The sequence below is a fragment of the Manduca sexta genome, chromosome 6 (assembly GCF_014839805.1).
Source record: "Manduca sexta isolate Smith_Timp_Sample1 chromosome 6, JHU_Msex_v1.0, whole genome shotgun sequence".
NCBI lineage: Eukaryota > Metazoa > Arthropoda > Insecta > Lepidoptera > Sphingidae > Manduca > Manduca sexta.
In genome coordinates, this window is record NC_051120.1 from 7,095,265 (window position 1) to 7,109,581 (window position 14,317).

The window sequence follows — 14,317 nt, forward strand, 5'->3', positions numbered from 1 at the left end:
CATTTGCCAAAGCGTCGACTTCTGCAGTCGGTTAGTAGTGACAGTCATTGACGCATTTCCACAATAATAATAATATCAGCCCTGTATTATATACTTGCCCACTACCGAGCACGGACCTCCTCTACTACTGAGAGGGATTAGGCCTTAGTCCACCACGCTGGCCTAGTGCGGATTGGTAGACTTCACACACTTTCGAAATTCCCATAGAGAACTTCTCAGATGTGCAGGTTTCCTCACGATGTTTTCCTTCACCGTTAAAGCGAACGATAATTCACAAAGAATACACACATGATTTTTAGAAAAGTCAGAGGTGTGTGCCCTTGGGATTTGAACCTGCGGACATTCGTCTCGGCAGTCCGTTCCACACCCAACTAGGCTATCGCATTTCCACAAGCTTGTCATTAATTAATAAAATACCAAATTCAGTATTCGCAAATTCAAATTAATGGTACGTACGCGTTGCATCATTTCTGTTTATGAGAAAGAACTCTAAGCTAGCTTTGTTATCTTCATAGACTTCCTTATGTACTACGTGGATGAATCAGTATACAACACACATGCAATATACATTACCTTTTAAATAAGACCCATGTATTCAAGTTTAAAGACTAATAACATTTGTCTATGAATTTCAATATAAGCAACATTGTTTAAGGTTATAGCTTAAGGTCCATTTTTCATACATTTTGTTTCACCTTTAATCTGGGTAACTAAACAAGTATTGACAAGTAAAGAATTTAAATTCACGTCTAGTTAGTGATTAGTTCTCGCAGTTGAAAGAAAAACGTAAAAATAATTAATATGCATGGATATTTCGGCCTTTAAAATTTCGTCGTATTAACCCAGATTAAAGGTTTAACAAAATGTATGAAAAATGGACCTTAAGCTATAACCTTAAATGTGGTTGACTATAAGCGCCGGTAATTCATTACAACATTTATATGGTAATCTTTTTTTTTATTAAAACGTGCACGGCAAAGTGACCACACTGCAGCTGATGGTAAGTGGAGTGGGGTCCAATAGAATGTCAACTGACGAGAGATGATTACCCCTCGACAGTCGACACAATTATGCCGGCTTGTTAGAACTGTATATTCATAGACTGATTCCGAAACACGACACACTTACATGGACCACTTTGGCAGGTTTTAACACCTTGTGTACGGTGGTCGGTTTCCGGGCGGAAAATCATTCTAATAAATATATTTAAAAAAATCTTTTCAGTAATAACAGTAATTGTCAGGATAAAAGCTTTTTAGTCTTCATTAAACAATGAATCAAATGTTCTTATTATAAATTTTACATTTATCGGTTTATTGTAAGTGGGTTTTAGTGTACAAAACTGTGAATTATTTGGCTTGTAGGTGACGTGGCCTCATCGATACTATAGTAGGATCTACTGCAACGTTCGACTACAAACGAATATGTGCACAATCCACATCAATTTCTCCACAGACCTACATAAAAACTGTATGTCCTATTTACCTATCAATCAAGTAATAAATTCAATTAAAGTATGATAGCTTCACAATGCAGTGCGCAGAATTTGTACGACTTCGTAAAGGAAAGATTTATTGACAGCGCATTCGCGTCGTGTTTTCGATATTGATGAGATATTGAATCGGAATAACTAACAGCTCGGTTACACAGCGCGAGGGTGCGTGCGAGTTGGTTTGGTAAGTTACTGGAGAGCACGGTTTTTGGACTTTATATATTGCTGTTAATAATTTAAACTCGTCTTTCCTTCTGCAAAAATTATGCCCAATATCATCCATCAATAACGAATATTTTCAACAAATATATCAATTTATTTTTCAGATTTTTTTTTCACTCTATAGTTTATTGTGAAATGAGAATATTGCATGTGCGCAAGTGTATTTCTGACGATAAGTATGATGTACCGCAGCGGCGAATTCTCTTAATACTATTGGCATTAGAGCATGTAAAAATAAAATTACTCATTGATATTTATTATAATCGAAACTAACACTTGCTTAATCTACATCCTCATCATCATCATATTGTAGTGTTATTTTCAAGAATATGTGTATGTGGTTTCATTCATTAACTGAATGTAAAAATGACCCTGTATATTTTTGTTTCCACTCATGTATTGATTTAAAAAAATAATTTCACCTGACACAACACAGCTGTCTTCATAACTCAGTAGACGCAAAAGTAACACCCTACAACTCATATAACGCTACATAAATCATAGGTATTCAATATTACGTAGCTGTACATTTTGACGAGCATGCGAATTCCCGATAGGCTGCCACTATCGGACAGCTACTCGCATTGTGTAACCACACATTCCATAACAACCTTTGACTGTTTCATTGTTTCACACGATTCAATGTGCGTTTATAGAAATACTGAACTGAGTGCAATAATATTCGTGATCATTATGTATGCCAAATACGAAATGGTAGGTAATACGTTCACGAGGTAGATTCAAAAACTAAGTTATTTAAAATTTATTTAAAAGTGTAAACAAAATGTAAATCCGTTATTGGCCTTAAGATAAGTGTATCAGATTGTGTCACTCTAGAATTAAGGGCTGTGGATTTTTAAATAAATAAATAAATAAAGTATTAAATAACGCAAGTTTTTGACATTCGCATTCTCTACATGTCTTCAGCAAGCAAATATTTTGTATATAAAAGTATACAGTAAACAATTCCAACTGCATCGAATTAACTGCGCCAAATATATCGTTTACACCGCGTAATAAGCTCATGTCCAAACACATAAGTAGCTGAGCAAATTATAAATTTTAAATTGTAGTAACTTTTGTCACCGTATTGACTAAAGTTTACTGTTTACAAGAATAAATTTCAGAGACTTTATTTTAAATTATATAGAGATGTGAATATTCCGATTGAACTTATGGTAAAGGACCGTTTTAAGTTTTGAATTAAGTTTAGACCTACTAGGGTTTACGTAAATGTCGAGTCGGACAAAACTCATCCAACATTTCCAGTACATAGGTAACTCAATAATATCACCTGATCATAAGTATTATAACTATGTCCAAAAATAAAACTATTTATGACATTTACGTAATCCGTTTACCAAATCATTAAAAAATATACGGTGTTATAAAAAATACTAATCAATTCATGGCTTGATATCTTCAATTATAATCAGTTAAAAAAATACTAGTTCGTTTATGAACAGAACTTGTTTGTAGATAATAAAGTCGCAATTAGCTCACCTTGTCGATTTATTATCCTGAAATCATCTTCAGGTAGCTCTCCTTTGCTGAGCGCTGCTAACAGTATTATGGCGGCTATTCCGTATATTGGTCCCATCCTTCAGCTTATTACTTGATTGGTTCTGCAACAAAAAGGATTAAATTCGTATAAAAAATGTATAATTGGTTTCTAATTTACATACATTTAAGTTCATTTTTGCATAGCATGAATTGCAATATGTGCAATACTGTGGCGTACTTTATGTCTCAATGGTCATGTATCAGATTACCTTATAATGTGCATATTCATTTACTTATTCAATCTACGTTTATAGTATTAAGGTTGCATCGGCAAACAAGGATCTTTATGTAACGAGAGCTGGTAGCATATTATAATTTGAATTTTTGAAATTAGAATGATTAAAAACAACTGTTACTGTATTCTATGTGATGTCTAATTCTAGTTGTGTTTTGTGTGCAATGGTTTACTAATAAATAAGTGGTTATTTTAATGAAAATCTAGTTTGACTTCACTCTCTAAACACCCTATAGGTAATACTGCTCTGCAGCACATAGTCTAAGAATGATTGCCTATAGCCCAAGTAATAAACCGTGGGATAACCGACTTTGTAACTAAATAAAAAAGTACTTTTAAAAATAACATTACCGAAAAGGGCCATAAGAAATTTATTACATAATTTATTCCGGATTTTGCAAATCAACACAAAAATGGTAGGAATACATTAACAACCATTTATGTGCGTGTGCATTTAAATACGCTCAACAAATTACCCACACGCTCTGGTCGATTTTTAATTAACAACTTTTACGTCTTATTTGCGATCAACTTTCTTTTAAAAACGACGGCCCAATAATTACTCGTTTACACGAAACTAGAATTGCATAGAAATCAATTTGCTTAATAGCCAGTCGAAAGATCACAAGCCGGTTTTAACTTTTTAAACATTATCGCCGTCTGTGTCAATGCATGTCCATTTGTCTATCTGTCTGTCGTTCCGTTATCCGGTTTTAGTTGTGAAGCTTAATGTTCAAGGATTCTTCAAGTGGTCACTGATAGCTCTAGACTCTGTTCTTTTAATATTGAAACATCGTTTTGAATTTAGCAGAAAACCTTGTGAACGCTTCATTGCCTGGATTGTAGAGAGTGCTGTCATATTTCAGATGCTGGTTTTAATGGGTTAAGTCTTTATTACTTCATAGCCGGGAATGAAAACAAACTGTGGAGCCGCAGGCAAAAGCTAGTCAATCATAGAGAACAAATATAAAAGAATAGATCAAAATATATAATAGACGTTGAATCGATTAAAGATCCTTATTTTAATGTATAACAGAAACCCAAATATAAAAAACAATCAAAATTACTCAAAAGCATTTTCATTTGGCAATTATTCCAGTTGTCTTTATTAAAATAAATAACAAAAAACTTATACCAATATATTGGTAATGTCACGCCTTGTGCTTACTGCGGTTTCTCTCGGTTTGTTTCCGCATAGGGACTGGTATCGCGGCGATTTATAATCCTAAGATTTATTTGCACTGAGCCTATAATTTACGTATTAAACCTCTGCTCGAAGGTAAGGCTAATGTACTGTAGACTTTGTAAAGGATGGTTTAAACAATTTTATGTTAATAATTTAGACAGATGTAATAATATAATTTTGTCATAATTTTAGCTTCATATGAACAAAATTTATATTTTCTTTACGATGGAAAAAAATAGCGTCTCCATGTTTTCTTCTGAAACTAAAAACGGACCTTAATGACAATCATAACAAAGCAGAACTAAATTGGTTTCCCTCTTCTTGTATCATCGAGTTCAATAAATAATTCATTATCAAATCAGTGTACATAAAATACATGTGAATTAGAAGTCTATAACGCTAAAAAAGTTTAACTTAAAAGTTTACGTTTACTATAAACAATCCTTAAAAGGCAAAATGATAAATAACACCGCAACGAGCGGCTACTTTAGATTCCGAATCGACGTGATGTTTTATTAGTTTTAATTTGACTTAATTGGTTTACAATCTCTGCTTTGGATATGAACTACTGACTCGTCTATTTTAACCGCGGTATAATTGACCGAGATTGCAGTTAAATATAAACATGTATACTGTTTTAAGACTGACGATTACAAATATATAATATGATGATGATAGGTTTTTAGCAGTAGCGTAGCTTGCAATAGAGAGGCCCTATATGTAAATTTGTTAGGGGCTCTTCAAGGCAATGCGAACTTTTGGACGTCTGCTTAGTTTCATGCAGGTATGGGCCAAAAGGGGCCCAAAAGCTCGGGACCCCGGTATCACTGATACGGGGGTACGCTATTAGCTACGCCCCTGGCTTTTAGACTCTTTACGTAGTCAGTAGACAAAATATTTTACATCGATTTATAATGTTGCTTCTATTTGAGGAACAGTTTCAAAGACTTCTTTTTTAATCTGTTTTATCCCACGCAGGGAAAACTTGCCTCTTGTTTTCAATTGAAATCTACCACATCGACTCCTGTGTGTTAATCGTCAAAGCCTTGTTCTTATGTTGCAAGATAACTGTTTAGCGCATGATATACCAGGTTTCTATAAGTATTGGAAATTTCATACTTTCCACGCAATTTATTCTAAATACGTCATTAGTATGCAGAATAGTACAAGACGAGACCGCAAAATCTAGAAAATTATAATATGTTAACTTAAGAGAAGTAGGTTTACATCTTGGTTAGTTAATTGTTGCCAATCTAACGCAACAAGTAAACCTATAGAAATTACTGGTGGTAGGAAATATCTTATATCCGCCCGGATACACTATACACAAGGTGTTAAACCCCTATAATAGCCCATGTAAGTATTTCGCGTTCCGGGATCAGCCTGTGTATATCCGGTTGCATTAGGCGGGCCTTATTGTGTCGACTGTCGAGAGGTCATCATCTCTCGTCATTCGACTTTCTATTGAATCCCATTCTTCTTACCATCAGGTGCACTGTGGTCACAATACCGAGCCCACATAAAAAACCAAAAGACACTTGAATAATACAGATTTGACTGAATTTAACCCATTTACCTGCGGAATGTTTGCCGGCAAACATGACAGCTACATGACATTACGTGTGTCACGGGAATATAACCTTATTATATACTACATAATAAGGTTATTTTTCCGTGACACGCGTAATGTCATGTAACTGTCATGTTTGCCGGCAAACATTCCGATGCTAAATGGGATAATAAAGCAAAAAACGAAAATGAATATCGATATCGTGAGACAAACATAATTTTCTAAGAACCAAATACCCACGACAAAACAATAAAATTCAAAAGCCAACCTTCAACCTACGAAAATAGCCACTCCTGGCCAAACAATCATGACAGTTCTATTTACAGTCGCAATTAAACTGATACACGAGTGGTGATCTAATTTGACCGACGCCAAGCCTGTGTATCAACTAATTGGTTTGATGGCGACATCGCAACTAAATATTTTTGTTTCACGTACATTAGTCTCTGGTTTATTTTTACAGGGAGGTATTGAAGATAACATTATGGGAAGCGATTGATTGGGCTACTTTGACTGAATTATGACTGCAGTATGTATGGTGAAAATGTTCTGTAGTTAAATTAGCTTGCTGGTGGTAGGATATCCGCCCGGATAGCGACCGTACACAAGATGCTAAAATCCGTCATAGTGCCCACGTAAGTGTGTCGCGTTCCGGGATCAGCCTGTGTACATCCGGCTCAAACAGGCCGGCATAATTATATCGACTGTCGAGAGGTAATCATCTCTCGACAGTCGACAAACTATTGGACCCCACTCCACTTACCATCAGGTACAGTAGGGTTACTGCCGTGCGAATATAAAAAGTAAATGTACGATAAAGAGAGTATTTCATTTGTGTACCAACGAGTAAAATTTATTACATATTTAATTGATATACTCTATCGTATTGTATGAACACACGCTACATATTTATGTCCATTCGTTTACTTATTTAAATGCTGATTTATTAAAACCAGTTGTCCATACAATATGTGCAAAGCCACGTAAATTTCTAGGAAATTTCACTTTGTGCGAACAGAGGGTCACGGACCAAGTTAACAAACGCGGAGTGAAACAGCGTGTCTAAATTATTATCGAATAGCGAAAACGGCGCAGCAATCTCAAAGAATCCGGATGCAATCTTAAAAATAATTTCATGCTTCGATTCATACTTTTTTGTACGAATAGAAAAACACGCAAACGACATGCAAGCAGTTCTAACTTTAAAAATAAATCATTCTCTATTGGCGCCAAATGTTAATAAACAACCTTGTTTATTGGCCTTTAAAGTTATGAGCAGAACATTTGGATTCCAGGGCAGAATCATTAAAAACTCAATTTCACATATTATAAAATGCTTTATTGCATATCAACGTATTACGAGCAATCACAATTTAGATTAATGTGATTATGATGGACTTATATACCTTTTATATTAGTACTTATACATAAATTTAGCCATTCCTAATAACAAATGGAAAACAATATAATTTTTGAAACAAAATTGGTATTACAAATTCTTATGTTTACGCGAATCTTAATTGAAATAAATCTATATTTCGGATTTTATCACGGTTTTTATATATGTCTTATAATTTTCTCTCGAAGTTTCGTGACACGGTCACCTTAGTCCCCCCGTGACCATGAAGGCTGCAAAGTCTTCAAAACGTCGAAAGAAAATTATATTATGATATATTAAAAACCGCGATAAAACCCGAAAAATTGTTTTATTTGTAAATCGATATTGTTTTGGAAATAACAGCCGTATTCTCATTTAGTTACTTAACAAATTTTGATAACGAAAATGGAGACTTGTTACGCAATCAAACAAATTATTAGTAACAAAAAGATAAAATAACATGTAAATTTATCAAAAAGTGTTAATCGAGACGCCGCTTTCGCCTTTTTAAATAAGTCATCACCATTAAGTCTTTATTTGCCAATTAACGACACCCTTCCCACGAAAATTCTTTAAAAACACATAAACAATGTTTACTGCAGCCATCAAAGTTTAATTTCTTAACTGACTCCACGCCTGATAACGTATAAATTCGTCTGTCTGTACATTTATATCAACTGATTGAATTGCTCCGGCCTACATTTTGAGAGCTCATTAGTTGTATATCAAACAGATAGCGTCAGCGATAGCTTCCGTATTTTTAGTTAAGCAAATATGTAAACGGGCAAATAAAATGATAACATATCAATTTTTTACTACGTTACACATAATTTTCTTAAAATTTTTAGTGTCATTTGTTATCTACGTTAGATTAGTATTTAGGTTCATTTATATATTAGGTCTTTATATTATTTACTTTACCTAATGCGTTGGCTTCTCACATCGACTGTAAACCGTTTCGTTACCTCTTAAGACTGTCAAATTATGACCCCAGTAATGACAACATACCTAAATTAATAAAATGCTTTATTCATCACATAGGCGAACATAGTAGCATTTATGATAAATCGAGGTACATGAGAATATTTAATTATTATTTTAGAAAGTCGCTAATACAATTTAAGACATATTATATGGACATAAAAACCTAAAATTAATAAGATGTATACGGACTACTGTACACTGTATTCTATCATAGCGGTTGAAAGGTTAATTGATTTAAGCAACATTTTTTTGCGACAAGTTCAAACATATTTAAAACTAGCGACCCGCCCCGGCTTCGCACCGGTACAATGCTGACTATTTAATGGATGTTATTATTATACATATAAACCTTCTTCTTGAATCACTCTATCTATTAAAAAAACCGCATTAAAATCCGTTGCACATTTTTAAAGATTTAAGCACACATAGGGACAGAGAAAGCGACTTTGTTTTATACTATGTAGTGATTAGCAATTTTGTCTATGTTTTTAACACAGTTAAAATCTTTCTAAAAAAAATGACGCTTAAGTCAATTAGCTTTTCAACCGACGATGTCATTTCCCTTAGTAATGCGGTCAAAATATCTATCCTGGATACAGACCCGACAGAACGTAATACGTTATGATCTTGCTTAGATTATGTATAAGAAAATTTATCTTAATCGCCACCTCTGCAACGATTAAGCAACAGACGTCATAGCGTTCGTAATAATCTCGTTGGAATGCACTTGAAGTACTTATGAATAATTATATACGTTCAGTATTGGACTTTGCATTTATTACTTACGGTGTGTACACATCAGGCGAATGCACTGCAAAGGTACCTTTTTTTGCACGTGCGCGGCAAAGTGATCCAACCTGGTAAGTGGAGTGGGATCCAATAGAAAGTGGACAGACGAGAGATGATTACCCCTCGGCAGTCGATACAATTATGCCGACCTGTTGGAACCGGATATACACAGACTGTACCCAGAACGCGACACACTTACGTGGGTACTTACTTATTTACTAAGTAGACTGTCTGCACAACTCCTAAGCCATATGCGCGCTATTTGTATTATTAGCTTAAAACATTCAGGGCTGTGTTAATAGATGCAAACTCAGTTTCGCTCTGAAGTGCAATATCAGCTGAGACGCTATCAAATTAAAGTCAGCATCTTAAGATTGTCGCTATTTTATATACAGATATCAACATCTCAAATGATATCTTAAGTCACAACAAATTACGGATTTTGAGAGCAATGTTGTTCATTAAAGAACGCCGACTCAGCTGAGAACAAGATCTTAAATGTCTACTTGAGATCCTGCTTAAAGTTGAAATTGATTTATTAATACGGGTCTAGGAAACAACTTTACGACAAGGGATACTAACAAAGGTGCCGAGATGCAAGCGGACAACACGCACATAATACGAACATTACATAGGTTCTGAGTTCTGAGTAAAGGGTTCTGACTGTTCTTGTAACTGCTGCGAGCGGCATGCAGCGCATTCGCTAGTTGTGTAAACGCCCTTAAACCAAAAAGCAAGTTTAAATCTTATTCATCAACCAATGCAGAAATATTCACACTGACTGTTGAGACCTATTTTCAGCATGTCTAGACGTCTTGAAGGCAATTGTAAAATGAAAATTAATAAGATATTTCACTATCTTTTGTATTAATACAAAACGAGGGTAACTGCAGCACTGATGTCTCCGGGTCTGACAAAGTGATATTAAGTTTTTCTACTCAGTATCAGCCCGGAGTATGCAATCCCTGTATACATATTATGTGAATAGGGTCACCCCCTATCACATCATGGGACGGAATACACACGGCGAAAAGTGAGTGCATTAACGCCTCTGCCCACGCCTGGAAGCATAAAAGGTTGAGTGTGTTTGAAGCTAACTGCCTAGTTCACATGTTTAGTATAAAACTAATTTTGATAATTACTGTAGTTATGAACCGAAATTAAAACCAACTTTTAATAACAAGCGATCGCAAATATTGAAATACCTTCGAAACGATTAACGGTTTTTACATTTTTCTCCTATAGTTGGGTAATAGTATCTAATTAAATATAAACTCAGGTGCAACTGTTGACCGAGTAAATAGTTTGAAAGTGTTTATTTACTATGTGATAAACGACATCTAAGTACGTATTGGCGTGACCCGTTTTGATATTAGTGTGTACACTTTACGTAGTAGTAACACTTTACTGATAAAAAGATATCCTTATCTGTTCACTTCAATTACTACCGATATGGATACGAACAGGTACTTTTAAGGGCAAGTGTTCTTTAAAGTTAAATTACTAATCATTATGATGTCGATAGTAGAGGCATTTATTTAGTGTTTAAACATAGTTTCAATATTAAAATGTAATGAATTAAATTCTGTGAACCTTAACGTTATACATTATTTAGATTCCGTCAATATTAACTCTACCAGTTTGGAAAGCAATTGTCACCAAAGAAGAAAGGACAAGAAACTCTTTGTTGCTTTACAAAATCAGTTTAAGGTGCGTGATGGAAATAAAAATACAATCGTTTTATTTTTATCATTGTTTAAAGCAGTTCATTCATATACTCGCAAAAGAGGTAATAATTAAAATATTCATGATAATAAATCAATTATAGCGAATATTATGAACTGACACGAATTGGATTTTAGTGTAGAAACCCAATATTAGTAACTAATTAAGGTAAAGAGCTGGCCGAGGGATCGAACGTCGAACAGTCGAGTACTAATTAAAACTAAACCTAATATTGCTGCTCATTACACAGCAATAACATAATAATACCCAATCATTATACACATATACTATTATATAAAGCTGAAGAGTTTGTTTACAAAAGTGGACGAATAGAAAGAGGTATGTCAGAATCAGGCAATATGACAATCTATAGTCTCTGCTACCCTTATGGGATAGAGGTGTGATATATATGTGATTATCTACTACTGGAACTATCCAATCAAAGTGATTACGGATCAAAAACTCCGAGCAACGTACTCAATCGCAATTAAACTGCAGCCTTTAATGCTTCGAGTCAAAAGTTAGACTTTATTTAAATTAACAACCATAACCGTAAATTAATGGTACTTTTATGTTAATCACAACATATATTTTTCAATAAATCAATATTAAAACTGGTTATAATTTACACAGTAAAGTTACAGTAACCGACATAGATCGATTTAAAGAAATTAAAACACATTTCAGATTTGATAAACACAATTAAAATTAAAACTAGTCTCGGTGAATTATACAATTTGAGATCCTTCAAGGTATGTCGAGTAATTTTACTCGAGTATAATTCAGGCAGTCAGTGGTAAAAAAAAACTGGTTTGGACCGTCGCTACCGTACGCCACATATATTTGAATTAGCTTGGCATTTAACCACAAAAATAAATATCCATTGACATAGTCACAAGTCACGATATTCTAGTGGGCTATAGAACGATCAACCGAGACGAATGTCCGCAGATTTAAATCATTAGGTGTGCCACCTTTGACTTTTCTAAAATTGTGTGTATTCTTTGTAATTTATCGCTTGCTTTAACGGTGAAGGAAATTATCGTCAGGTACCTGCATACCTAAGAAGTTGGAATTTTGAGGATGTGTGAAGTATACCAATCTGAACTTATCCGGTGTGGTGGACTGAGGTCTAATCTCTCTCTGTAGTAGAGAAAGCCCATGCCCAGCAGTAGGGCTGATATTAGTATTATAGTTACAAAGACAGTCAATCTTTATTTTAGTGTATTGTTTAATCGAAGTCATTTTAATTTAGCTGTCACTTTGTTAAGCAAAAGTTCCCGTCTCTTTATGGAGGTTTGGGTGGTAACACGACTACAAAGGTCTGCTCGCTATAGTTTCACCTATTAACTAAGAGAATTGACTAATTATCTTGACCCTTATTTGTCAACAAAACTTCAAACCAAAATATAAGTGCATAGAGTCAATTATTGTTAACTCATGCTGTAATATTTCGTTTCCTTACACAAATATATCCGTTTCTACGTGTAAAACGTGAAGAAGTAATTACGCGAACCAACATAATTATAGCGACTGTTAAGAGGCACTCACGATTCTCAAGTCTACTTCTCTGAAGCGTCATACTTTTATCATTATGAGTGGTGTAGTCAGTATTAATAATTATGCATCATGTTATATGTTTAGAACTCGAATACAATGAAAACAAAGTTATCTACGATGTATTTAAAAATTAATGTGCGTTGAATAAATAAAATGTTTATTTAAGTACATATTATTACGTATTGAAATCACTAATTGTATGGATTATTCATATGGCGCTAAGTAAAATGATTTATAATTTCTGCAACATCACTGAAATCGTTCTTTATACATTTAGGGTGCTTTGTGACATCTACACCAAGGAATTTAAAATACCTACTAAAAGAACAATGAAGCAGTAAAGAACAAAAAGTCCTTGAAGTTGCTGCAGGAAAAGGAAGCTTAACAAGGTTTGACTAACAACAACAAAACAATTTATTAAAACCAATATTGCATTTTATTATTTAATTTATTATAATATTATGCAGTTAATGACTTCGTGTATTTTTTTACTACTAACACGTCTAGACTGTAACGAAAACCGAACACAAAACGAGTTTTAAAAGAACTATATTTGGATTTACTTAAGATATTTATTCCAAAATATAAGAAAAATTTGCATTAACGCGAAAGTTATTTTTGAATTTACTTAAAACTCCTTCGGTAGTGTTTTGGTCTGTATTTCATTTTAAAGGTTTTAAAATATCAGATTTTTTTTATATCGGCCCTGAACTTGAAATTGTACTCTATAAATGGCAAGAGGTTGCCTACCCATATTAAGGGCTTGCATCCACGATATAGTAAGTACAGAAGCTTTCAACCTTGATATTGTAGAACAAAGAAATCGCCACTGTTAAAATCGATATCTCGCGTAATATAGATTAACTCGTTATTACACTTGAACATTGAGTTGATAAACAAAGCTACGTGCCCACAGCCATGTCTGCCTCGTTGTACTGAAAACTACTTACGAACAATGGGCTCTCAGAGATGTACAAGAAAGCCACTGTTCTGAGAACGTACTGTAACTTTGACCTTTGAGTTCAACAAAAACTTATGGGATCGAAAGTGGTTTCTGTTTAAACTAAATTTAATTTAGTTATATTAAAGGTTTATACGATAACTAAACCTGTAGGTAAAAACCTTTTACACTAATATAAAGAAGTAGACTGTAAGTTTGTTTGTAGGGTGAAATCTCAGGAAATACTACACCGATTCTCAAATAGTTTTAGTCCATAATTGAATCGAAGAATAAAATAGTATTTTGATTTGAATCTTTGTATTCCATGAAGACACGTAAAACCGCGTGACATTACTAGTTAATTTAGAAATAACAACATAAGTAAAGTATGTAACATAGTGAATAACTTTTCAATTCTTTTTGTGATCTAATTGTATTCCAACGGCTACATTAACTCAAATGTATTTTGCATTTTAAGGTTGATACTTTGACATGACCTAACTTTGATTGACGGGCGAACCTAATATAGTATACTATTCAAATCTAATTGTGATACGAAGTAACATGCCACCCACGATATCTAATGGCAAGAGATTTAATTCCAAGCGTCATGACGAGATTTCTCCTAAAAAAATTGAGGAAGATAATCCTCAGCATGATTCATGTAAGCTTA

General features: G+C 34.0%; 1 protein-coding gene and 1 long non-coding RNA gene across 3 annotated transcripts in view; one reads left to right on the top strand and one right to left on the bottom strand.

Moving 5' to 3' along the window:
- The window catches only part of LOC115442185 (semaphorin-5A), a 52,879-nt gene that overhangs the window by 31,044 nt on the left and 7,518 nt on the right, over positions 1-14,317 (bottom strand). For both annotated transcript variants that reach the window (XM_037446642.1, XM_037446648.1), the window contains exon 2: positions 3,218-3,339. In XM_037446642.1, coding sequence (XP_037302539.1) covers positions 3,218-3,314 — 97 coding nt within the window. In that variant the 5' untranslated portion in view covers positions 3,315-3,339. The remainder of the gene's footprint in view (positions 1-3,217; positions 3,340-14,317) is intronic.
- Positions 10,406-13,175, top strand: LOC119192916. The gene is made up of 2 exons (XR_005113781.1): positions 10,406-11,129; positions 12,982-13,175. It is a non-coding gene; the product is annotated as an uncharacterized LOC119192916 (long non-coding RNA).